Below are 25,402 nucleotides of genomic sequence, written 5' to 3' on the forward strand. Positions count from 1 at the left end.
TGTTGTTTGCAAACAGGGAAGGACTTGTGGATGACATGATGGTTGGAGGTTGTCTTGGGCACAACCATCATGAAGTGGTAGTGTTTTTTGATCTTTGGAGAAGTAAGGAAGGCAGTTAGCAGAACTACTGCCTTGGATTTCCAGAGGCAGACACTGGCCCGTTTAGTGACCTGGCTGACAGAGTCCTTGGGGAGGCAGTTTTAAAGGCAGAGCACTCCAGGAAGGCTGAACTTTCTTCAAAAATGAAATCCTAGAGACACAGGAGCAGGCTGTCCCAGTGTACCCAGAGCTGAGCTGGCTGGGGAGAGGACCAGCCTAACCGAGCAGAGCTTCTCCAGGAACTCAGGAATTCATGAGCTTTGGATTAAGGGGCAGGAAATTCAGGACAACTATAGAGCTGTTGAACTTGGAAGTAGGTTTTAATCAGAGTGAAAGTTCTAGCTTGAACAGTTTTATTAACAGACAGCAGGGTAACTCTGCTGTTCAGGATCAGTGTGCTGACTAATCAGGTTGTTCTGTGCTGGGTTTCCAGTGAATCAAAAAACACAAGGAAATCTGTGGTGCTTCACTTCAGCAAATACACATTTCGTGCACTTCTAACACTATTTTTTACCAAGGATAACACAGCAAACATTTTTACGTTTGTTCACTGTTTCCTTTTCATGCAGCGTTCCGTAATCACACAACAAACGGCCGCGGCCCGCCTCGACCCGCGACATGGCGGCGCTCCCGCGCTGCACGTAGGGCGGCCGGGCAGGCGGGCGGGCGGCGGCTCTCCGGCGGCGGCCCGCGGTGATTTTTGATCCCGGCCGGACCCCGTACCGCCCGGCCGGGCGGAATAAACAAACCCGGCGGCGCCCCGCCTCTACCCCTCGCCATACCCCCCCCGCCTTCCACCTCAGGCGGCGCGAGCCCGGCCGCGGCCGTTCCCCGGCGCCGCGGACCGTTAGAGCCGAGCCGCCCGCCGCGGGCCGTTGGGGCTGCGCCCGAACCGCCGTCCCTGACGGCCCCGCCGCAGCGAGCGTCCCGCCGGCCGCCCACCTGCCCTGCCTTGCCCTGCCCTGCCCTGCCTTGCCCTGCGCGGAGCCGCCGTGCCCCTGCCCTGGGGAGAGGTGAATGAAAAGCTCCCGGCCGTGAGCAGCGCTCGGAGTTTCCTCGGGACTTGCTGCCCCGTCACCGCGGCGCTGCTCGGCTGCCTCAGTTCGCTCACGCGTGCTGCCGCCGCCGCCGGGTGTTGGTCGGCTCCTGCCGCGGCGGTCAGGCGCAGGAGGTCGGGCGTGAGCTTGAAAACTCCGGCAGGCAACAGCTGCGAACTTAATTAATTTCCTTTAATTTTTTTTTTATTTTTTTTTTCTTAGGGGTGGGAGGGCAAGAGAAGAGCTTCAAGGGGGGTTCCTGGGTCAGCCAGCGAACAAACTGAAGGCAGGCTGCCCGGTGGCTTTTACATTTTAACGCTGAACTTAAACAGCTTTTCCTCAAAAAAAAAAAAACACATTATTTATACCAGTGAATTCACTCACAACCTGTTCACCGTTTAAACTGCCGGGATCGTTGCTTGCCACATGCTCGCTGCTGCTGCTGCGTGCGCCAGTGCTGCGGTTTGAAGCGGGTTTCTGAGGCAGGGTGCGTGTGGCTGTGGAGCTGCGCGTGGAACTCAGAGACAAGCTGATGGCTTGGTCTCAAGTAATTTTAAGGATTTAGAGCATTTCAACGCAGCTTCATAGCTTTTGATCAGATGGCTTGAAAAAAAAATCCCAAAGGTTATTAAAAGGGAGAAAGCTGATCCCGCTGGGTGGATCAAAGCTTCTTGTAAATGCACTGATAAGGAATAGTAGATTGGGCTTGCCGTGGTAAGTGTACAAACAGCCAAAGATCAATACTGTCGCGCGCAGACAGTGCGAAGGTTGGTCGGTGCCAGCAGAGGATAGACGTGCGCCTTCAGTTATGAATGTATTGTGTATCTTGGTGTTGTTTCAGGCTTACCAGCGAGTGCTGAGATCAGTCAATACTTTAGGTGTTAGCTAAGCACGTGTATCGATTATAAACGATGGCAAATAAGCATGTTAGTAATAGAAACAGGGAGATGGTGTGTGGGAAGATGGTATTTTCAAAAGTTTTTGTAAATCTGTGGCTTTATTAGCAGTTTATTTGAAGATGGAAGTGGTTCAAGAGGAAATGGGTTGTATTTTTGGGCTCTTCGGCGTGTTTTCCTTGAAATAGTAGATCACCGTATTTAAAGCTATGTGGTTTTTCCACAGATGCTTGAAAGTCTGCTACTAACGTCAGCCTAGAGTCTCCTAAATTGTGGTGTGCTGTTCATTTCTTAGTGGAGTTTGAACACTTGCCAGTTAAATGCAAATTCATGCACGTATACAAAGCTGTACACAGGCCAGGAAGCTGCTGATGCTCAAACTAAGTTTCTGGGTGTGTATTACACTCCTCTTAATATGTGTTTTGGGGGCTTACAGCAGTGCTCCAGTAGAGCTGTTTGACCTGCAGTGTGGGTTAAGGTGAGTAACACAGAAAAGGGCTTCGATGTTACTGAAACTCTGGCTATGTTACTTTAATCACAGTAATCTTTGTTACATCATGTCTAAAACTAGACTGAAGCTCTTCAGGGCATTGTCCTGTCTTATGTTTCTGAGAAGTACTTAGTACACTTTAGGGAACTGAGGCTAGAAACACACCTTTTCATTTCAGTCATTTCACAGTTTAGCTTTCTAAATGTCTCTGTTTATCAAGTATTTAAGGTGGAGTAAGCTGTGTGTGCTTACAAATTGCTGCATCAGATATGCTAAAGCAGTGTTACATGTCATTAATGGGACCAACGTGATATAATCTGTTGTTTTAATATGAAAATCTAACATAATCCATTCACGTATGCTGACATGGTTTGTAGAAAAGTATGACCTACAAATGAGTAAAGCACTAAAAAAAAAAAAACCAACAAAAGAAATTGCTAGTTGCTAGAAATAACAATTGCTATAATGTTGCCTTAAAATTATATCGTACATGTGTATAATGCTCATCTTATGTTGGTGGTGCGTGAATCTGAGTAATAGGTACTTTTGGCTTCATGAGCTGCATTCACAACTCTTATTGTTTGGAGCAGACTGCATGGAGAGTTGCAGTAACAGCCTGCTAGTGATATGCAGAGCAGAAAGTTTTGAAACTGGGTTGTTTATTGGAGCTGTCAATCCATGCCATTATGATGTTGCAACTTTGCTTATTGAGGGATCTTTTTGTAACATAGGAATGAAGGGTTAATTACTTCCTTGACACATTAGAGAAAGTCTTCTCTGAAGACTATGGCTATTGCTAATACATAACACAAATGGAAACAACTTCAAATATTTGCCAGCAGGCTTTGCTTCCTTTTACCTTCTTGCAGATTTTTCCTGTAGCCTGTGTAGTAGGGAGAGGAATTGTCTTGCATTTAGATAAATAGGCTTTGGGCAACAGGCTGTTACCTACTCACAATATTTTACCAGACTTAAAAGCTCTTACCTGAAAACTACTATAGAAGTTGAAATGATGTTTCAGGTCATAGTTTGATCTGTGGAATTATGAAACTCTTTGTGGTATTTGAACACTTTCTTTCTGTGATCAAAAAGTTTCCTTAAGCACAGCCTCAAGCTCAATTATGCCAGTGTGTTTTTAATTTTCTACGACTGGTTGTTTCTGTAGCAATACAGAATAACACTGCTTATAATTCCCGGGGTAGGGGGAACTACACCAGCTTCTGAAAGGGTGCTAGCAAGCACCTCTAATTGGCTGAAAGCTTTTGAGGTATCAGTCCGTTGTTTTTTTGGGGAGGGGGGAATGGGAGCCAAACTTTGAAACTGAAGTGCTAGGTACTTAATAAAATGTGTCTGTCAGAATTGTAGGTGTGGTGTTAAAATACAAAGCCTGACATGGTGGTAGGCCTCGGTGAATCACTGGATCCATCTTTAGGTGTTGCAGAAGTGGGATAATTTGATCCTACTGTGATATGAATAGTATTGAAATGTCCTACTAACTGAATTAGCAACGTTAACAACTATCTGAGACTCAACTAGAAAATAACCTTCAATCTCATGTATTTGCAGTTCACTTTATAAACTCATTACTATCCTTTTTATTATTATTACTATTATTATTATTCTGTATAAACATATAATTCAGGAATAAGGTTTTGTAAATTGATATCATGTTGTCACTATAGTGTTTTGGTGAATTGGAACAGCAGAATTCCATGGGTAGTACTTGTTAAATGTACTTGGCAGCTGGGCTCTTAATTACATGCCAACTACAGTAAGACAGCAAAGGTATACTTATTGTATTGGAGTATTTATAGATGAAGGAGAAGGGAGTTCGCAGCCACATTACACAGCTGTGTAGAGGTTCAGCTACATGTGATTGTTTTCAGATTGTATGTGCAAAAAGAAGTATTTGGCACCATTAGCCACTGTTAATAAAGACTGCGTTGTGCCGTTGAACAGTTTACATGAAATATAAAATACACCACAGTTAGTAGAGAGAGACAAGAAATTCCAAGCTTTTACTGAAGAAAGAGTCATAGTATAGTTCACTTTTTTCTTAAGCCAAGCACAGCAGAGAGTCTGCAAACTTCTAGCGTTGTCTGCTTTAGAGCAACGTCCAGTATCATAAGTTCTTGTGTGACATGACTGAGCACTTTTCTCTGGTGCTTTTTCTTGCTGTAAAGATGCACCTGTAATCTTTTCTCTGAGCTTCAAGTTTCAACTTATTGCATGCCCAGCTAGTAAGAGCACAAAGTCTCTCATCTTTAACTAATCTCCTAAGCTGGTTAGCTATATAGTTATTTAGCATTAAAATATTTGTAAATGTATGCACACGTGCATACGTACACAGACTTGTCTGCACAAAAATCCAAACTTACCTTGTTGTTCTGTCATTGAAAGAGTGACAAATATGAATTACTTATGATGTTTTAGGTGTGATTGACCTATTTTTTCTAGATATGTAGTTGTGGTCTGATCAGATATTCTGAACATCAGCATCAAGTAGATTCACAACTCGATGGCCAGTTTCTCCTAAGATGACCAGCTTCATTTTCTCTTTTTTGAAAGAAATGGAGTAGAGTAACTTTGTATGACAAGAATGCTCTTTACTGTAACCTTTTTTCTTCTGTAAACTTAGGAATAGAGCGTGGTTCTTTCATCTCTGAAAAATGGAATGACATATTCCTTTTAAATAATTAGTTTGGGTAATGGTCTCTGCCATGCTGTTGTTGCATGCTGACATGTCGGAGTATATATGGAGCACCTACAGAACTTTGGATTTGAGAAATTCTGGAGTTAAGGGGTAAAAAGAGCCTGTTGAAACTTCTGTAGAGCCTCATGTTTTTTTTTATAATAGTAGTTAACAAGCAACAGATTTGTAGGCTATCTAAGCAGATAACTAAACAACTTGTTTCAAACTATAAAGATTCCTTTTGAACAGCAGTTTCAAAAAGTATGTATTATCTCACTACGCCTCTGTCATAATACATCAACATATCTAGACGTCTGTTTTCTATGGAATTTATAATCAGAGATGGATATCATCACTTTCAATATTCTGCTAATTGACTAAACTCTGCACGGAAAACAGCAGTTTGACAAACATGGATATACCCAGGATCTAGCTTTTATGCTAGGTAAACGATTCGATCTTTAGAATGGTGTCACAGGGATGTATGTACGTGTTGCTTTTAGCTACAGGTGACAACAGAAGGCATAAGTGTTACTTAGTTCTGCCTCCCCCCAGCATATCCTCTGTGTTTTGCTGTAAGAACAGGTGAACTTGATGTTTGAGGACAGTACCGGCTGAAATGCTGGGCTCACCTTCCTGTGGAGAAAACTGCTTGCTGAATCTCCAGTGGCTTGTGAACAAAATTAAACTTCTTGTAAAAGAAGAGATAAGGCTGCTTACCCAAAACTGGAGGTTGCATATGCATAGTATCTACTTCATTTTTAAATTGTGTTTTTCAGGCTCCGGGGATGGCATCTGAAACAGTTTTTAAGCACTAAAGTATTCTATTCTATTGTGTCTTTTTCCCCCCAGAACATGAAGACCAGCTTCTTTTGGAGCCTTCTTTTTTTTGCACTAAATCTCTCAAGAGCCAATGTATTAGCCTAAAATGTGTTTGTTAGATTGTTTTTTTAATGTAATTCTTCTTTAGATACCTAAGATAATACGGTATAGTCAGTTAAAATATAAATAAACGATACCATGTTTTTTTTTCCTTTCTCCCTCATTCCCACAATTCCAGCTCTGTCCTATGCTTTTTGAGCCAAAACTTCTGCGGTTAAATGATATGAATTATTGCTTGTTTGATCAAACAATGTTTTCATTCTAACTTCTGTGCTACTTTCCCAGGAAACTGATAATTAAAAGAAGCCAGCTCAGTAGAATTTCAGACATGGCAATGGAATCTGCTATAATCAGTTCAGTCCCTACCACTGCATCTCGTTTTGCCTTACTACAACTGGAAAGTGATACTGATTCGGAGCCTGGAAAAGCCAGAAGTGGCCGACGTGCTGGTAAATCTCTAGCGCCAGGGAGTAGATCTACAAATGTGAAGAAAAGAGAGAAAAGGAGAAGAAAGAGAGAACAGCAGCAGAGTGAGGCCAATGAGGTAAAGGGATTGTATTTCCAGTAGTAAGGTTGTTATCTCAAATAGTTTTTGCTGTCCCTGAAAAGTCATTGTTTTTTGTTTTCCATATGAAAGAAGAACTACTTAATCACAGATTACATTTTTTTCTTTTGTTTTAAAATTACTTCTTTACGTGAAAGTAGGATATTCCCTATTTTACAAGCTACTGTGTACCTTATCTGACTAAACACAGATGTAGCCCAGGCTATAGAGTAGGTAGGGTAAAGCATATGTTAAGGAAGTCCCTGTTGATAAATTGATACTAGATTGTTTTCATGCCTTCATGTTTTCACTCAGTGAAATAATCAGTGTCAGTTAATGTTTATGTTTTAGCTGTGAATGTCTAGGAGTTGCAAAATTTGCAGGTCGTCACAACAACATTTTCTAATTATGTGAGGTATTTTAAATGTGGCAGTATTGTATCCATATGATGCAGTAATTAAGGGCAATTCTTATTGCAGGTTCGTAAATATGACCTGTTGTAAGCTATAAGGACTATCTACATTATTCTTTTTTCTGCCTGAACATCTTGTTCTTCTGTTCACCCATGCCAAAACAGTATACCACAGTTTTATTGGTATTATGTTTAATTTAGTTCAGGTGTGAGCAAGCAGTAGTGTCTGACAGAACATGAAAACTGTAGGACACCGCTACCCATTCAGATTTGTTCAAAGTATTTTCAGCAGGAAAGATATATATATATTTATATGCTAGTCTGTTAAGGTTGTTTTTGTGTACTTGTTAGCATATTGATTAATATGAAACGTAACTGTTTTTCAGCTCAGAAACCTTGCTTTTAAAAAGATTCCTCAGAAGTCTTCCCATGGAGGCAGTCTATCTCAGCAAGAACAAAAACTGCATACTACGATGCAGAAGGACTCTCAGGAAGAAAACTGGCAAGAGTGGAGACAAAGAGATGAGCAGGTACAGCTTACTGTGTTTAGCTGTCTTTTGACTTTCCTGAAATACATTTCTTGATTAAGTTAAGTCTTATGGATAAAGAAATATGGCTGGAGAGGAAGCAACAAAATACTGCCACATGGAAGGAAAAGTTTCAGTGGAAATTCACAGGTTAAAAGAGGCCTTTTTGGTTCTTGACTCTAATTTGGCATTGAAATACTCCTTCTTGGTACTGAAGAATATATAGTGATTTTCTTTTATCATGCTGCATATTAATGTTTTGAATTGTTTGCAGTACTTCTACTATTTTAGGATAAAATACCAGAGCCGAGCAAATAAATAATCTTTTTAGGTCATCTATTGGGTAGTGTTTAAAGAAATGTTCTGGTACACTTTTTTTTGAGATTCTTTCAAATTGATTGGCTGCTATGCAGGTTTGTTCTTCATTTAACTCATCCCTATAGAACCTCAGACATCTGAATTCACTGTGGGTAATGCAATTTTGACTGTCTTGTTACGTCCTTCAGAGTAGTTAACTTTGCATAAACTTTTTCAAGGCTAACTGCAGATAAGTGACACTGACTGGAATTAAAAAGTATTTCATGAAACTAATGAACTCCTATGCTGGCAGCTAGTAGGATGATATTTTCATTTAGAGATTTTCAACTTATATCTCACCAAAAAAGATTGTATTGAACTGCTTCCCATTGCAGTTAGTAGAAAATATAGAAAGCTATATTGACAAAAGATTGACAGTTGGATGCTGCCCTTGGTTTTTATATGTTGCTAATGCTTTAATATAGGTTCTTCCTTAAACAGAATATATCCAAGTTCTTACCTTTGCAGGCTTCTGGATGATTGTCCTAGCAGTGGAGTAATGACCTAATAATCCTTTTTGAAAATTTCCAGAGCTAATTAGCTTCAGAATTACTTTTAAGGTGCAGGTTTGCTTTGTCCCGTAGGTAAAATTTTTGTATTCTGCATGCTATTAAGCAATTACTTCAGGTAAAAAGGAGAATCTTGTCTTATTATTGGACGGTGAAATGGTCAGATGAAGTAAACTCAATTATAAAAAACAAGTTGTTATTCATTTTGATCTTACTGACATAGGCTACACTATTGTGAAGTTGCCTTGGGATTCTTTTGTTTTAAAAATAAATTTAGACCGATTACTATTATAGTGACATACAGTTGTTAAAGTCCTAAAGACATTTCTGTGTCACTTTTATGAGGAAAAGAAATAGCCAAATTCTGTCACAACTCTGAGACTGAAAAATAGGCGGTTCCGTAGCACAGCTATATTTCGAACAGCTTTCTCTGGTTACAATGGACCGAGTGTAAGGAATGGAGGTACACTGTGGACCATCAGTATTTTTCCAACAAATTCCTTGATAAATTTAATTTTGCTACAGTAAATGTTTAGAGAAATAGATGACATTGGCATAATCACTGTTAAATTGCAGTGTAAACACAAAATAATTGTTTCAATTTACTGATAGAACTCATAATCTACAGGTTTCTCAGACAGCCATAGAGGTTACGGTGAAGTTTTTTGGTTCATATATGATTTAAAACATCAGGTTTTAGACCTCAAAGTGCCAAAAATGTCCAGAACTACTTTGAATTTCTTACTTTACCCAGAAACTCTTAAAATGTGAATATTAAAATCTGATGGATGGGAAAAGAAATTGTCACTTGTGATTCCGGTCTTAGAACAACAATGAAAATGTTTGCCATAGTACAAAATATATAACATCAAGTGGGTATCTTAGGATATTCTTAATAAAATAAGCATAATCAATAATTTCCTTTTAAAATTGTTACATTATTTCACTGTTTGTAGCTGCCACTGCTAAATTACAGCACTGTCAGGCATTGAATTGGCTTTGTTTTCCTTGCATGATGGGGAAAAAAAGACACAAGTGAAAATGGTGAGGACTTCAGTTTGGTTATATCATATACATCTCAAAAGCTTGCATCGAATGTTGGTTAGTGTTATTAACTTTTGATTTCTGTTTTTTTTTTTGTTTGATTGATTTTGGCGGGGGTAAAAATTATACTGACAGTATCATCAGATTTAATAAAAACATCTCTGAATGGGAGAAACTGATTAACAGGAAGGTTCAAATGGCAACTTGCACATGTTTATCTGAGAAAAGAGATATGGACTCAAACTGTTCACATTCAGAAGGCATGAAATCCTACTCTATCACTTCCACAGTTTCCCTTGTCCAATAATACAGTATTAATGAAGAGGTAAATGTTGAATGGTGTACAGTAAGGGAGGGTGATACTCAGCACCAGATGAGAAACAGTGGCTCCCTGCTGTGGATGCTGTAGAAAGGGATGAACTTCCACAAAGAGCAGCTCCCAATACACGAAGAGTTCCTCCTGGCATATTAACCTTTCAAATTGCCATACTGCATGACAGTTTCCTTCTATAAGATTTTGACTAGAGGACATCAAAAGTTAAGTTTGTCCAAACTATCGAGCTATTTTGTAAATACGATGGATGATACTAGTCTTTCTTCAGCAAAGCTTTGAAGAGAGTCACTAAGTTTTGTATATGGATTTCTATTTATGAGGGGTATGATGTGTACTCAGAGCTTAGTCATTAGAAGTGTATCATGAGTACATAAGAAAAGGAATCTGTGGTTTCTGGATTTTGGATAGGTTTAAGTAATAATGAGCCTATTCTGAAACTAAGACTATGTGCGCCAAAGCAGGACTGAATGTGCTTGGGAGTCTTTTGGGTAGATGACTGTCTTTGAGAATAGTCAGGTCTAAGCAGCAGCTCAGTGGAGTGCTTTAGAAGTAGTGACCTTTGTTCTGCTTACAGACAGCTTTGAACGTGCTCAGCCCTGTCCAGAACTGAATGGCTACTAGGTAAATTAATTATGATAGGGTTATTGTTGTATTAGAGATCACATAATGCATTTCTTTAATATTCATAGTAACATTATGGCAGCACTGTTTTGTGATAATTATTTAGCCCACAGGATTCTAAATTACTGCTTACAGACACAGTAAGTGATGAATGCTATGTTCATCTTTTTGTGAACGTACCATATTTTTGTATGTTAAATGTTCTCTTTTTGGTATTTTTTTCCCTATCCTCACTCTCTCTTTTTTTCATGTTCATATGGAGCTTTTCTGTGTAACAGAAAAGTCCTAACTTTTGGTAGATAACTATCATGGTCAGAATGGATTCAAAAGTTGCGGGCAAAAGCAGTTCACTGATTTGGGGGGGAAATTTCAGACAGTTTAACTTACTGTCAGTTAACAAACTCCTAATTACTGGTTCTAGTACTGAAAGAAAACAAAGAAATAAGTTTGGAAGTTTGGAAAGCAAACAAAAATCAACAGAAGAAACCTCACTGTTGTCTCTGTAAAACCTTTCCTCCCCAATTTTCGCTCCTCATTCTCCTTGCCGCATGCTGCACTTCTTTTCTCAGAAATAGAAGAAGAAAATATCTCAAAATCATTCAGGTTGGCTTAGCTCTGCTCTCCTGTTAAGTGATTAAAAAAAAAAAGGATGCTTACTCTTTTCTGTGCAATGAAAGAACACTGCAATGAAAGACTTTCTGATGATCCTTTGATGATGATGCTTTTAATCCCTTAGCATCCCTCTGATTTTTGTTTAAAATGATTTTTATTTTTAGGCTGAAATAAATCTCATAAACAAGTCTTCAAGACAGGATACATGTTCCATAAAGATTTCTTATAACACTGTGTGCTTACATCTATCAAACAGTTTCCCAAAGCAAGTTACTTTATTACTCATAATACAAAAAGTTTTATCTGTTTTTAATAACGCCATGTTCACATCAGTGAAGCTTTCTGGTTACTCTACTGATACGTGCATCAGAACAGAAATTTTAATGTGGTCTCTGTCTGCTTTTTCTCTTTTTGCCTTTTTTAAATTTTTTTTAATGTTTTAACAAACCAGTCACAAGCAATGTTAATTTTGTTTCTTCAGCTGACATCTGAAATGTTTGAAGCTGATCTTGAAAAAGCATTGCTGCTGAGCAAACTGGAATATGAAGAGCACAAAAAGGTATTTGTGGGATTCATCTTAATGTAAAAACTGCAGAAGTTTTTGAGATTCAAATTTTAAAAGTAAAGTAAATCACTCTTAAGAGTACAGCTCTTTCGTTTACATTGTTTGCCTCCACTCCTCAGATCCTTGAGAGGTTTAGAAAAATAGACGATTTGAGAGAAACCATATCAAAAAATATTTTGGGTGGTTTGTTTGTTTTGTTTTTAATTGGCCTGTGAAGAGTACAACAACAGATCTTGACCTTGCTCAGAACAAATCTGGCACACTTGGAGAGTCAGAAGATCAAAGCACTGACTTCTCTTAAACTGTTAGTAATGTTTAAAACTTGCATTTTCACTAACAACTTTTCTCTGTTTTAAATATTTTATTTCTGATAAGCTGTATACATTTCCCTCAGCTGGTCAGGGAATAGATTGTTTCAGACTGCTATTTTCTGAGTGGTTCTTACAAAAAACCGAGGAGTTTTCTTTAAAAGTATGGTTGAATAAATTTTAATTTCTAATAGGAACTTGCTTCTTAGCAATAACTCAGGAGACAATGAAATGTTACAAAAAATGCAAGTTTAACCATAATTATGCATCATGAAGAAATAAAATGTGCGCATGCACTTCTTTGCAAATATATTCATACTTCAGTTATTTGAGGAGGGAGAATACCACAATGCTTAAAACCCAGAGTTAAATTTTTAACTGGTGTACTAGAAGTTCTTTTTGAAAGTGAAGACAATCTTCAGGCATAGTAGCGTTTTTTATTTTGTGCAGACTTTTTGAGAATTACCTTTCAATAAACAGTACACATGAGTACAGGTTAAAAACATTGTTTTCATGGAAAGAAAAGTACTCAATTTCCATTTTTTTATATACCATTTCTTCCGTAAGACTATTTGGGCTAAAATCAAACAAAACATCTGGACAGTGACACTTTGCTAAAAATGTTAATGCAGATATGGGGGGGAGGTGTTGTTTAGGTTCAAGTGGATATCATGTACCAGCCTGTCTGATTTCAAAAGGAGACAGCTGTTAGAGCATTGCTGTACACTAATTACTCTTACTCCTCCTGAATGAATAAGCATATTTTGAGAATAAAATGAAGGTACAATAGACCTGTTTATTTTTTTTAAAGGCAGTGCTAACTTTCTTGCATTTGATTACCTTATATTCTCAGTCTGAGTTTTTATATAAAACTGTGGAGGTGATTGAGGGGGTATTAGGTGGATAATTCATTTGTGATTTAGTGAAGAGCAATGCTCTACTTCAGAAAACAGAACCGATGCTTAATTGCTGATGTGTGCCTTACACTCTAAACCAATCTGAAGCCTGCAAATTCCTGTTCAGGCCAAAGTCTCCTTTAATATATCATCACCATATTTTTCCTTTATAAAGCTTCAGGTAAAACAATATTTGGGTACTGAAGAAAGTTATACCAGTGGGACTTTATTCTTCTAGGAATATGAAAACAATGAATGTACTTCACCTCAGTCAAAGTCTGTGAATAAGAAAGAGAAAAGAAAGAACCAGCAAGGAAAAGACAAACCTCTCACTGTGTCCCTGAAAGATTTTCAGTCAGACAGTAATATAGGTATGCCTTATCATACCATGTGAGCTGTTCTACTTGGAATTTTGATAGTGTGTATGCTAACAGCAAAATGACCTTCTGTCTCTGTTCATTAATACTGTGTTTGAACAAACACTAAATGAGTTGAAGTTAATATGTCCTACAAAGTCTAAAATCTAAATGTTCATTATATAATAGTAGACCAGTTAAATTAGCAGGAAAAAAAAGAAGAGGTTAAAGAAAACATAATTTAATGTATCCCTGGGGTGGGAAGTAAACTCAAATACTGTGTCTATTTTAATCTGTGTTTTTTAGAGTGATGTAGTACGTCCACATTCTTCAGGCAACTGAGTTTTTCTGTTTTGAATAATAGGAAGTCAGTTTGCCTTTCTTCAATACCATTTTTTATTAAAATAAGCAAATACAGAAAGAATTTTTATATACTAGTTATTGGTTACGTGTTTAGAACTCTTTAATTTTTGTCTATAGAGAAAAGCTTCTGAAATTTAGTGAAGAAGTAAGTTTAAGGTAGAGTCTGGAAAAGGAAGAAAGTTATTTGTTTTCTAACATCCTCTTTCTAAGGATGTTTTCTATTTAAATTTACAATATTATTAATCACATTCTTTCCAGAGAATTTGAATATAAGAAAAAGATAAATAGCATAGCGTTAGTATCTTAAGACGAGGCAATGGAAGGCATTCAGGTATACAGTGAGAAATATGCTATAAAAGCCTGAGTTAAAAACAATACCAAACAAAAAAAAAAAGTTGTAGCCGTATGTACCAAAAACATTGCCTTCCACTTTAACTGAAGCAAATGTATATGGGATGCTGCTTTTGATTTAAATAGCGTGAAAGAACTGGGAAAAAAAATCAAATATATAGAGATTAACGCAAAATGCGCTTTATAATCTTTACTTCTAATGCTTTGTACTTTTTTAATGTGGCATTGAGAGGTGATTAATGTTGAAGAACTCCAATACTATTTTTTTGTCCCCGCTTTTCAAAATGGCTTGCTTTAATAGTGAGCTATATAAGATTTCAGTGACTTCTTGTCATTTCTTTTTTTCTATTCTTTTCAGATAACCTTGCTAAAAAACATGAGGTAAGTCTTAATTTTTTCTTATTCAACTAAATTTTCTTACTAAATAAGAATAATTCTTATATTTAGAAAGTAATTACTTGGGCACTCTCTGTAGTGACAAACAGCTATATATTCCCAAACTGGCTGATCTGCATTTGGAAAACTTTTAGAGATGCAGATTTAATAGGGATGTATGTCTGTAGTGTAGTACTTGAGAACTTAGTGTTGGCTTTCTTAGAGATAGCTCTTACTTCTTTAGTTTTCAGATAGTCTTAAACTTTGATGAGAATTGCAAATTTGCATGTTCAAAAATAAAAATCGTAGTACAAACAAAAATAGGTTAAGAAAGTGTTGTAATGTTACTATGTTGTGGTACAGTGCACAAATATTAAAGCTCTTAGAGGGAATAACAGTTAACAGTGAAGTGAAACAAAACAGTGAGGGCATAGTGCAAAAGTACTTAAATCTAGTTTAATTCTTTCGTGCAATCCCATGATCAGTTAAATGATGACCTTTAATTTCTAGCTCTTCAACTAGTATCGTATTCTTTAGGTAGAAATCACAATATTGTCAGGATGTACAAGACAAAATAATATCAGGATATTGTCTTCCATTACTTAAGTTATTTTTGAAGCATGTTGAAGCATGAAGCTTAATAATAACCTGTGTAAAGGGAAATCTGTTATGATGTTTACCTTTGACAGGAGCTGAGCTCTCCCCAGACTTCATTGAATGATGGAAGATTTTTCAACAGACTAGAAGATGATGTTCACAAAATAATTAAAAGAGAAAAAAGGAGAGACCAGCTTGCTGACTGCAATGAAACAGATAACTGCACATCTCATGAGCACAACCAGGCATGTAAAACGGAAATCACTCTGAAATGAAAAAGTTTCTTGAAACTACTTCAGTGATTAGAAGAGAGCACCTGAGAGAAGATAGAGATAATTACAAGCAGGATAATCTTAAAGAACCTAAACAAAGAAACGAACAAAAACAGACAAAATCCTGTAACACATTTTTTAATACATTTATTAATCTGAAGAGGTGTTTAAATCACGTGTGATCAAAATACTTCTTTCCTCACAGAACATGCCAATACTTATTACTGCATTTCTTATTTATTCTTTTGCCATTTGTGAAGATATTCTGATCCAATTTCCATTAAAAAAATAAATCTAGTTTATAATAGAGAAATAAGTTGCCTTTCCTAAGAACTGAATTCCCATGACTCAGTTATTAATAAATGATACTTGCTTGTTTACAGGAAAGTGTTATGAAAGATGGAAGAACAGAACAACTAAAGCTTGAGCTTGAAAAGAAAGATGCAGAAATTCAGCAACTTAAAAATATAATAACTCAGTGGGAGGTATGTAGCTTAAAAAGCTTTAAAGTAGTGAACAAAATTTAACTTTAGTTGTGTCTTATTATCCATTTTGAAATAAAGTATGTATTAATCTGTAGAGATGGTTTAGCTTGGACAGAGAATTTTTTTGCTCTGTAAAGACAATCCACTCCTACTACATGAAGTAGTCTTTTTTGCTAAATTAAGAATCTAATAATAATTAGAAGAATCAATGCAGAATACCCAGAAATAAACTTTGTATCTGGCATATCTGTTACTAGTTGTTTTCTAGTGTTGCTATTTTGTTCATTGTCTAAAAAAAATCAAAGTAGTAATCTAAGACTAGGCAAGATCTTCAGCAACCTGATCTGTCTTGGAAGTTAGCTCTGCTTAGGGCAGGAAGTGGGATTTCCTCAGGTCTTTTCCAATTTGTAAAATGGAATTTATTTTTTTTTTAGTTCAAATAAGCTTTTCTTGCATTTAGTAACTACTTATTTGTTGTAGGTTTTTTGCTGTTGTTTTTATTTAGAGATTCAGTCCACTATCTGAAGTGGACTCTCTTTACCTCTCTGGTATCTCTCTTTAAAGAGAACAGTATTTGGAAAGGTTTAAGAGGACTCCCTTAAAGCTGTGGTGTAGCAAGAATGAAATTCTGTATTCTGCCTTCTCCTATTAAAATACAAGTAAAACTAGAGTGAGTCAGGCTCAATATATACTGAAGCACACCAGGAAAATAGATTTGCTCTTTAATAATTACACAATATTGCTATATACCGGAATAGCTAGGAAAAATGCCTCTAGTTGTTTCCATGTGTTCAGGCAGTATTAACACTGTATGGATAGTATCTAGAGCAAAAAGGGCAAAAAGTCCACGAGGAACTGGTATTGCAACAAAAAGAGTAAAGCAACATGGAATTAAATTATTTTATTATGATTTTTATTCATTGCTTAAGGTAGATTGAGCAGGTTGATTTGGGAGTCTTCTGATGCTTCAGAGAAGGACTATTACTGGTATTAATAAAGACATAAACTTCATTAAAAGCTGTTTTCACTGTGTACTAGAGTTGTAATCCCCAGGTTATTTTTTGGAAGTATAAATCTGTTCAGATTTACCACTGTTAGCACCTCACTGCATTTGGCAGAGTACAGACAATGCATACGGATATTGGTGAGATGATAGATGATGATACAGCTGTTTAATTTTATAAACTTGTCCAGGGAGTCCAGAGTTTTAGGTGGCCATCAAAGGTCTTGCTTAAGTGTAAGCAAGATACCACATCTGTTAAAATGCCATTTCATTTCCTTCCAGTTCTTGTAAATGTTAATGTTTATTGTTTGTGGCTGTGATACAGTGCGTTGGTATACTGGAATTGGAAGTGCTATTATTTAAAATTTGGAAAAAAAAATATTGGAAGTGCTATTATTTAAAACAAACAAACAAAAAACACAAACTGTGGTGGGGCTGCAGTTACTGGATATATGAACATGTGCATGGTTCCATGACATTAAGAAACTGGACATTCCACAAACTATACTAATAGCTTTTTTTCATGTTTTCAGTGCATTGCAGGGTAAGCAGTAGCTTCAACTTTTTAGGGGGAGTAAGATTTGTGAGGACTAGCTGATATTCTGAGTGGGAGGTGATAGCTTCTTTAAAAAAAAAAAAAGTATGTTTGAAATAGAACTTCATGTGCAGTTTTCTGTCAAGAGCCTACAGGAACCAGAGATTCATGACAGGAAAAATAAGTTTAGTTAAGATACATGGCTATAATGGACATTGGTGGCCGGTTAAGGAAAAGGCTGCCTTATGAAGAAAGTGTATCGGATTGGAAAAATACCAAAAAAGGAGTTCTTGAGTAGTAACCTCTAAAGAGTTGAAAAGGAGAGACGGTAACTACAAACTAAAAATACTGAATGAAATAGTCTGTAGAGCAGCAAGATCTTATTCTACTCACCAAGTAATGTGAAAACTATTCATATTATCCAGAAAGTGTTTATAATTGTGTGCTGTCTGAATGCTTTTCTGGCAAGAAACCATAAAGCCCTTGATGTAACAGGCCTTTATAATTCAAGCAGCTCTAAATGCATGTTCTTGTACTGACACAACTCTTATTTTAACTTCCTCTAAGGCTTGTGGTTGCCTTAATTCTGGGCTTTCAGTTATTCACCCATTTCACCTGTCATGTATCCATTACTTTGGTTGTTACTTATCTAAGACAAATCAGATTCTCTGCAGCAGTGATGATTTTCAACCCGAAAACCTTTTATTCGTGGTTATTTAAAAAATGTTTTTATAGTGTATACAGGTAATAATTTATTTTCTTTCATACAGGCAAAGTATAAAGAAGTAAAAGGAAGAAATGCACAACTTCTGAATATGCTTCAAGAAGGTGAAAGTAAGTAAGGGTTTTATCAGGAAACTTCAAAGTTCTTTTAAAAACCTGGAAAAACTTTCCAAGTAGCGTAAAAAAAAAAAAGTTGTCATAGTGACTATAAAGAACTAGGAAGCCATTGATTTGCAGCAATTCCAGTAAAACTGAGGGTTTGGACCACACAGTACTGCATTTCTGATAATACATAATCAAATATCAGTTGCATTTTGAGATCATTCTTTGAAATTTAAACTGCTTAGTTATGTTTTTAGGTAAAGTGATTCTTTGAGTTGGACTTTGTTTTCCTAGTGACTTGATCTGTTCTGGACTGATTTCATTAGCCTCAAGTGGCCCTGATTCTGGTAAATGTTCAGTTCTTGTATATTTGCAAACTGCTATGAACGGTTGGAAACACTCTACATCAAGCATTTTGCCATGCAATGAATAGGGACAGCTAAACCCTATTATACATGAAATGATGATAGCTCTCTTCTGTTTTAACACTGTTCATAGCTCACATAATTCAGAGTTTTTGTCAAAGATTGAAAAAATACATATACACAGATGTGCATATTTATGCACATATATACACATATGTAAATATTCTAGTATCTTTTTATGTGTTAGGCATAGTTATCACTTAATATCCCTAATGTTGTATGAAGTAATTGGATGGGTCTGCGATACCAGGCACAGCAATTGCCTTAAAAAATTGCCTTTGCTTTTCAGTTTCTTAATTTAGTTCTTACATGTAGTTTCCTCTCTGGGTTAGGTTTTTGAGTTAAAAAAATCTTTTTTTTCTGCAAAGTGTGTTTATAAAAAAGCTAAGCTGTTTGTAGTTCGCAATGATATTATGAATGTTTCATAATGTTAACTCACTGGAACTTTATTACTTCAAGTCAGTTCTGAGCCAAGTATAAATGTTTTCATCTTGAAAGGAAAGAGAGAAAGTTCTGAACATTTTTTCTATGTATGTGGAATAGTGATGGAATATAAAAGCCAAGCAACTTTGTGGTTTTACCAGATCTGATCTTGTACAGAGTTAGAGTATTCTGTATTTTGTCTCCAAAATTTGCGTACAGGGTTAAGTGTTGTATAAGTAGTGCGAGGTTGAGGTTTAACCTTCAGAGTTTTTCAAGCTGCTACTAATGGCATTGGTAGCTAATATCTATTTTTGATAGACATCTTCTGTTGTCTTAGTGAAGGCAGAGTTATTCAGAAGTACCAAAATAGTGAAGTAAAGAAACATCACAGTGCTGTTGCAGATGAAGACCTGCAGATCTAGAAAAATCCTCATGCTTTGTTGTCTCTTTTTGTCTCTGTAGTGAAAGACAAAGCAGAAATACTCCTACAGGTTAATGAATCACAAATTATCAAAAATGAATTGACCTTACAGGTAAGCAAGGATTTCTTAATGTAATTCAAAAATGCTGTTCAAGGCAATGACAGGAGGAAGCTGAAACCACAACTTGCTTGAAGTAAAAAATGTTATGTAGCGCTGTGCTAATGAAATGTGTGTCAGATGACATGTAAACCTCTGGTATGATTAACTTAAAACTCTTTCTGGAAAGACAGCAGACTTCAGCACGCCTGAAAGGATTTTGCCTTCAATAGTGCTTTAAGGATGTCATCCTTCAGTAACCCAAGCTCAGAAGCTCTGAAAGGTGCTTCAGAAGATGCTTTTTTTTTTCTGTATGTTGTTTCAGCATTGTTTTTTGGTGGTGGTGGTCTGGAGGTTGTGTTGTTGTTGTTGTGTTTGTTTTTGTTTGATTCTAGTCTCTGGTTTGGAAAAGGCTGCTGTATAAACACGAGTGAGGTGCAGATGACTTCTAAGCATGACTGTTGGCAAGCCACCGCTGTGAAGAGCACACAAGATTTTTAAGCTTAGTTTCGGTTTACGGCTACTATTCTAAGCCTTTAACTCATCTAAATTATTATCAATTTAGTAAATTGTCTAAACTTATTATCAAGTAGTAATTTTTAAGGATGATGTAGTAAGCTTATCTGTACTGCATAATATTGCACCAATTAAGTGCTCTATGGAAGAAATTAATGTAGAGTTCAAAAGTCAGCAGAGTTTCTAACTTTATAGCTTTCAACAGCATTACACAGTTAAACCTGTAAATGTTGCTTGGGAAATAATGGTCATTAAAGAATGTTTTATTTGTAGTTGGTAGTTTTTCTTGAATCCAGCACATATTACTGGTTTGTCCACATGATACTAATGGAGAACTAAATTGACTTGATAAACTTGTACTTTATAAATGAATACTTTATAAATGAATATTCTGTATGTTTTTAGGTAACTACACTTCATGCTGCATTAGAGCAAGAAAGGTCCAAAGTGAAACTACTGCAGGCAGAATTAACAAAATACCAGGTATTGTTATTTTACATACCTGTAATTTTATCTGTTGTTGATGTAACTGAGACTGTCATGAGGTAACATGCTCCAAGCTGACCTGTTAGCTTGATTTTTTCTAATTTAAAAAATAATTTGCAGTTCAGGTTGTAGGGGAAAAAAAACACACAGTAGCAAAAACAACTTGTACTTTAAAGCTTGAAGGATGCTGGTAAATAAAAGCAAGAAGTTCCACCCATACTGTCTAATTGTGTAATAGCACTAACTGTAGATTTCATAGTTTTTTTTATGTCACACATTCTTCCCTCAATTCTGTATCAGAGTTCTGTCTCTAGCCAAATCTCTGTAAGAGATGAACACCAAGTTGTGTTGAAATTGAGTGCTAAGATCAGCATCTTGCTGACTGTGCATATTCTGTTTAACTTGGCCACTAATACAAATCATGTTAGTAAATCTCAGTTAACTGCAGTATAAACAATATGATGCTCAACATTCTGACTTTTTTGAAGACAGCAAATATTTAATCCCATGAGACTAAGGACTTGTACCTGTGCATGGCTTGGCACAGTTTATACTTTTCTTTGGCTGTGACCTTTTGCATAAGTTACAGGGAGAGCCTATAGGATGTAGTTGAAACTGTTAAGGTAGCCCTGTAGACTTTGGCAAACAAATGTCTTCAGATAACGTAAATTCTTTGGCTGGCATTACATTGATTCTATAGGTAATTTTTTGTCTTTCTGTTTTCGTCTTCTCCCTGTCACTTTACCACAAGTGAACAATCTGTTTCTTAAAATTGTTGTGCAGCAGTTGCCAAATATAGGTAGTTCAGCCCCTTATAGACAGGAGAAGCCTTACAGAAGCCATCCCCTTACGGAGAAGCTGAGTGCTCACACCACTAACTGAAACTAAAGTAAATCTGCTAGTGTCGCATTCATTCATATCACTGTTCTTACTACTATAGGTAGTATTTTGCTAATATTTAGTATTTTTTGTAAACAGACATTTTTTATTAAGAAAAGTTCATCATTACTTGTAATAAGCAGGATTAACAGAGTAACAGTATTGACTGAAAAACAAGTTCCTTTACATGCTTTTGTAATTAACAGACGAGGTGATTTTGTGGTACTCTTTGCCACATCCCCTAGTGTATATGCTTTTATCTTTACATATCTTGCTGTGTTTCTTTCATGTTTTTTCTTTTTTTATTTGCTTATTTAAAAAAAATGGTCTCGTCTGCCATGCAGGGATCATTGTTTCTACTTTTATTATTCTCCACTGTAATATTTCCAGGAAGACCACAATAACCCTTCTTATCTCCACTTCTTGTGTTGGTTTTGATAACACCAGGTTTGATGTCTTTAGGGAATACTTCTCTGAAATATGAGGAAGCCTTTAAAAAACTTGCATCAAAAATGTGTGGGTTAAAAATAATAAAGAAAAGCAGTAAAACCAGAGTGTTTTTTTATCACCAGATGTTAAAATCTCAATTATGTATCCTATAAATACCTCAGCTGTTTTCATTTATGTAGCCATATTCGGTGTTCAGATGGGTTTGTGTCCCATAATATTTGCATAGCTTATGCAACTCCTTTCCTTTTTCTTGCTAATTTATACTAATTTAATAAAGAAAATAACTGCAGATAGAAAATGTCATGTCTACTACATTAACTAAGCATTTGTTTATCTTCTCTTACAGAGCTGGAAAAGAGGTAAAAGGCACTTAGAATCTGACCAGTGCAGGTGATCTCCTTTGCCACTAGATTCAATGCAAAAAACATCAAATCTTTCTTCAGGGTTTTGCAGAAATTTATATATTTGTTGTACAACTGCTTAACTATGCAGTTTTTGAAGAGAAATTAACAATTACTAGTCTGATTAGTATTCTGAATAGTTGATTTGTTGCACTTAAAAGAAAAATAAGAAAACTAGTATTCTGGCAAAGCTCAAACTTTAATTGTAATGCCATTAGTTTTGTATCACTCAATAAAACTTACTCTTGCATTTCTGTGTTTGAATTCTTGCTTTCATAGATTTTCCCATTTCGAAGGCTTCACTTAGTGACTCTTAAGCTACAGATGCATTAGCATGCACATAGTTTCACCAAGCCAACAAAAAAAAAAAAAGCCCACGCAAAGGCATCTCCTTGTTTGCTGAATCCAGGTGTGTAAAAATTAGCAGTCCTTGTCTCCCTTCCCTGTATAGGACAACTGTGTCCTACGTGAGTTTCTGCCATAAAATGCAGAAGGTGACCTTCAATTACTGTGTGAAGTGAGCTTTCCTACACAGCTTTGAAGAACTCCCTGTGCTGTTCTTCACAATAGACTCAATAATAAACAGTTAACCTTGGGATAAGACACAAATCTCTAACGCATTCTTTTGCCCTGCATAAACTGTCAGTGATATGACTATAAAAACACAGAATTGTTTGTGCAAAACTGAACGTAGCACTAAATCCTGGTATGTTACTCATCTTTGCACAGTTGTTGATGTGGAGCATTACAGAAGTGAAGTAAGAGCTGGTTGACTAGAAATGGATTAGAAAATCACTATTGGGATTTTGGGACCTGGGAAGTCAGCAGAGAATGCATAAGATGGAGAGAAAGAACCACAGAAGAGTGGAAGGAGGAAACAAACAAAAATAACTGTAGAGCTAAAACCAGAAGAGATCTAAAACCAGAAGATTTATTGCTGACTGCAATGAAGCACTAAAAAATTTCCAAAGCAATGTAGTTAAGATAGTACTTCATGAGGAGGTAGGAGAGGAAAACAGGACAAAAGTCTTTATCAGTGAAGGTACTATGAATTGAAGGTACTATGAATCTGTGAAACTTTTATAATTAGCAGTGACTTCGGAAAATTAATACCATGTAGATGCTAACAGTGGAGTAAGAGTTTTCTAAGAAATTAGTCATTGTGGCTCATGTAGACATTATAGCCCATATTAATTCAAATTTCTTAGTAAGACTGGAAGTCTTACTGTAATTTCACTGATTTTGTCCTTTTTTTTTTCTTGCCTTTGCCAGCTCTTTGAAATTATTTTCCAAATGCTACATTCCCATGAAAGGATTGATACCTGGGCCTGATGCCACTCTTTCAAAACTGTACATTGTGACCACACATAACTGCAGCATCTTGTCCTATTCTATCAAACACTGTTATGTAGATGAAAGTAACCTGTATTTTTAATAGTTTGAAAGAAAGCCAACAACAACTGATTCTAGCAGGAGAAGGCATTTTTTATTATCTGCTGCTCCACAGGAAATATTTACCAGAACAAGACAGACTTTTTAGTCAAGACATTGGTGCCTGTAACTTTAAGTTGACTTTTTTCCAACACGTTTGTATTTGTAAGCAATTTTAAATTAGGAAATCCAGAATATAGATCTCCTCCTAAAATCCAATCAGTCAGTTTCCAGGTGTTTCTAAATTGTTAAATTATATGTAGAGATGAGAATTCAAAGCTGTATTGCTTCAGATGTCTGGAAGACAAAACCCAAAAGACTGGCTACCAGCTATGCTGTACATTAGTATTCCTGTAAGTTTTAATTTACTCTTCTGTTTGTATTTTACAGATTTTTTTTCTCCTCGCCTTCTAGGACTATCAGTAATCCCTGCTCCACATCCCCCCTCCTGCCTTGTGGAACTAACCTGTGTTTCCTGTACTGTGTTTGACATAAATGAGAATTTGCTTGTATAATACTTGTTGATTAACAACAGAAGGAATTTTTTAAAAAAAGAAATATAAAATGTATTCTAAAAGTGCATGTTCACTCAAAAAAAAAGTTAATTTTGTTTTTAAGTGCTAAAAACACACATTTCTAATGGGGGCAAAGCTGAATATAGTTTTCATTGTTCAATGCAACTCATCTTGATTCTCTGTGTTTGCCCCTTGGGGATCTGCATAAATTACACAAATTATTTAATCAGCTGAATAGTTCTCTACTCTGTTGCTCTTGCTCCTAAAAGTTTTGTATGATACCTGGACAAAAACATTCTATTTTCCCATATCTTGTTTCTTTTACCTTTGTAAAAACTGAATGTTCATGAAGACAAAGCTGCTTTTCATAGTTGTTGCAACCTGTTTCAGGAGAGATACTCCCACTATGCCTTATGAAAAGTCAGCAGTTCTCTTGCTATTTCTTTCCCATAATGCGTCATTTTAGATTGTGAGTGTACATAATTTACTGATAGACAAACTTCTGATTTCCTGTACAAATCTTCAACAATATTTTGCTTGTCCTGGTTGCTTTGAAAGAAAGGGAAAACAAACAACCCCCCTGTGCATTTAACAAAGAAAGTATCATCAGAATCTCTTAAGTGAAGGTAAGGTGACAAAGCCAGAAGTACAAAAACTAAAAGGCTCCTATTTACTGAACATGCTTACACTGCATAGGTTCTGTGCTACCTTTGAGGTAGGTGGTTAAAACAGTAACACAGAAGTTTCCTGTACTGAACTTAGGAATACTAATGAATTAAAAAAAAAAATCTGAAGTGGGGGGGACTGAGGTGTCTTTGCTCAGAGAAAAGCTCCACACAATACAGATTACGGAGACCAAGAGCCTAGTGGAAAGATCATAGCACAGGATATATACAGAGTAGAGATGGAGAAATAAAATTTCTGACATGTATGACTACAAAATTTTAGATACCCGAAAAGATTGTGAATCATAACAACAAAAATAAGTATGGATGGGGCTTCGGTAGTACAGTACAATTGGAAAATGCCTGTTATCTACTCAGGAGAATAAAACAGATGAATGCTTTTTTTCCTAGACTTTGTATGTGTACTTTTTGCTAAGAACTAGCAGTCACAGTACAGAAGCTCAGAGCTCTGTTCCTGTGCAATGCTACTTTTATGAAAACCTTTAGTGTCTTCCAGAGAGTAAAGATAAATCCCACTGAAAGTGAGACAACAGCATTTTATTTGTTGGAATTACTCATGAGCTGACAAGGATGTTGCCCTCTGATTCAGCTCTAACAACGCATTTTGCTTGTGGTTTGCTGTACTAAACGCAGCAGCATATCCATGCAGGGAGCACCATATCAGCAGCAAAAGATAATCGTTGTC

The 25,402-nt window shown here is 36.4% G+C and overlaps 1 protein-coding gene across 3 annotated transcripts; it reads left to right on the forward strand.

Annotated features, from left to right (window-relative positions):
- The first annotated feature begins 860 nt into the window (after positions 1 to 860).
- Positions 861 to 22,354, forward strand: GKAP1 (G kinase anchoring protein 1). 3 transcript variants are annotated; one of them, XM_083816916.1, is made up of 12 exons: positions 861 to 1,112; positions 6,382 to 6,640; positions 7,439 to 7,582; positions 11,538 to 11,615; positions 13,064 to 13,196; positions 14,254 to 14,276; positions 14,960 to 15,112; positions 15,523 to 15,624; positions 17,933 to 17,996; positions 19,298 to 19,368; positions 20,275 to 20,352; positions 22,031 to 22,354. In XM_083816916.1, the coding sequence occupies exons 2-12, from the start codon at positions 6,425 to 6,427 to the stop codon at positions 22,076 to 22,078; spliced, it is 1,110 nt and encodes a 369-aa protein (XP_083673042.1). In that variant the 5' UTR covers positions 861 to 1,112; positions 6,382 to 6,424; the 3' UTR covers positions 22,079 to 22,354. The 3 variants fall into 3 exon arrangements, with proteins under 3 accessions (XP_083673042.1, XP_083673043.1, XP_083673041.1); XM_083816917.1 differs by lacking the exon at positions 861 to 1,112 and adding an exon at positions 1,132 to 1,270; XM_083816915.1 differs by lacking the exon at positions 861 to 1,112 and adding an exon at positions 1,651 to 2,510.
- Positions 22,355 to 25,402: the final 3,048 nt, after the last annotated feature.

The sequence above is a fragment of the Anser anser genome, assembly GCF_964211835.1.
Source record: "Anser anser genome assembly, chromosome: Z".
NCBI classification, from domain to species: domain Eukaryota; kingdom Metazoa; phylum Chordata; class Aves; order Anseriformes; family Anatidae; genus Anser; species Anser anser.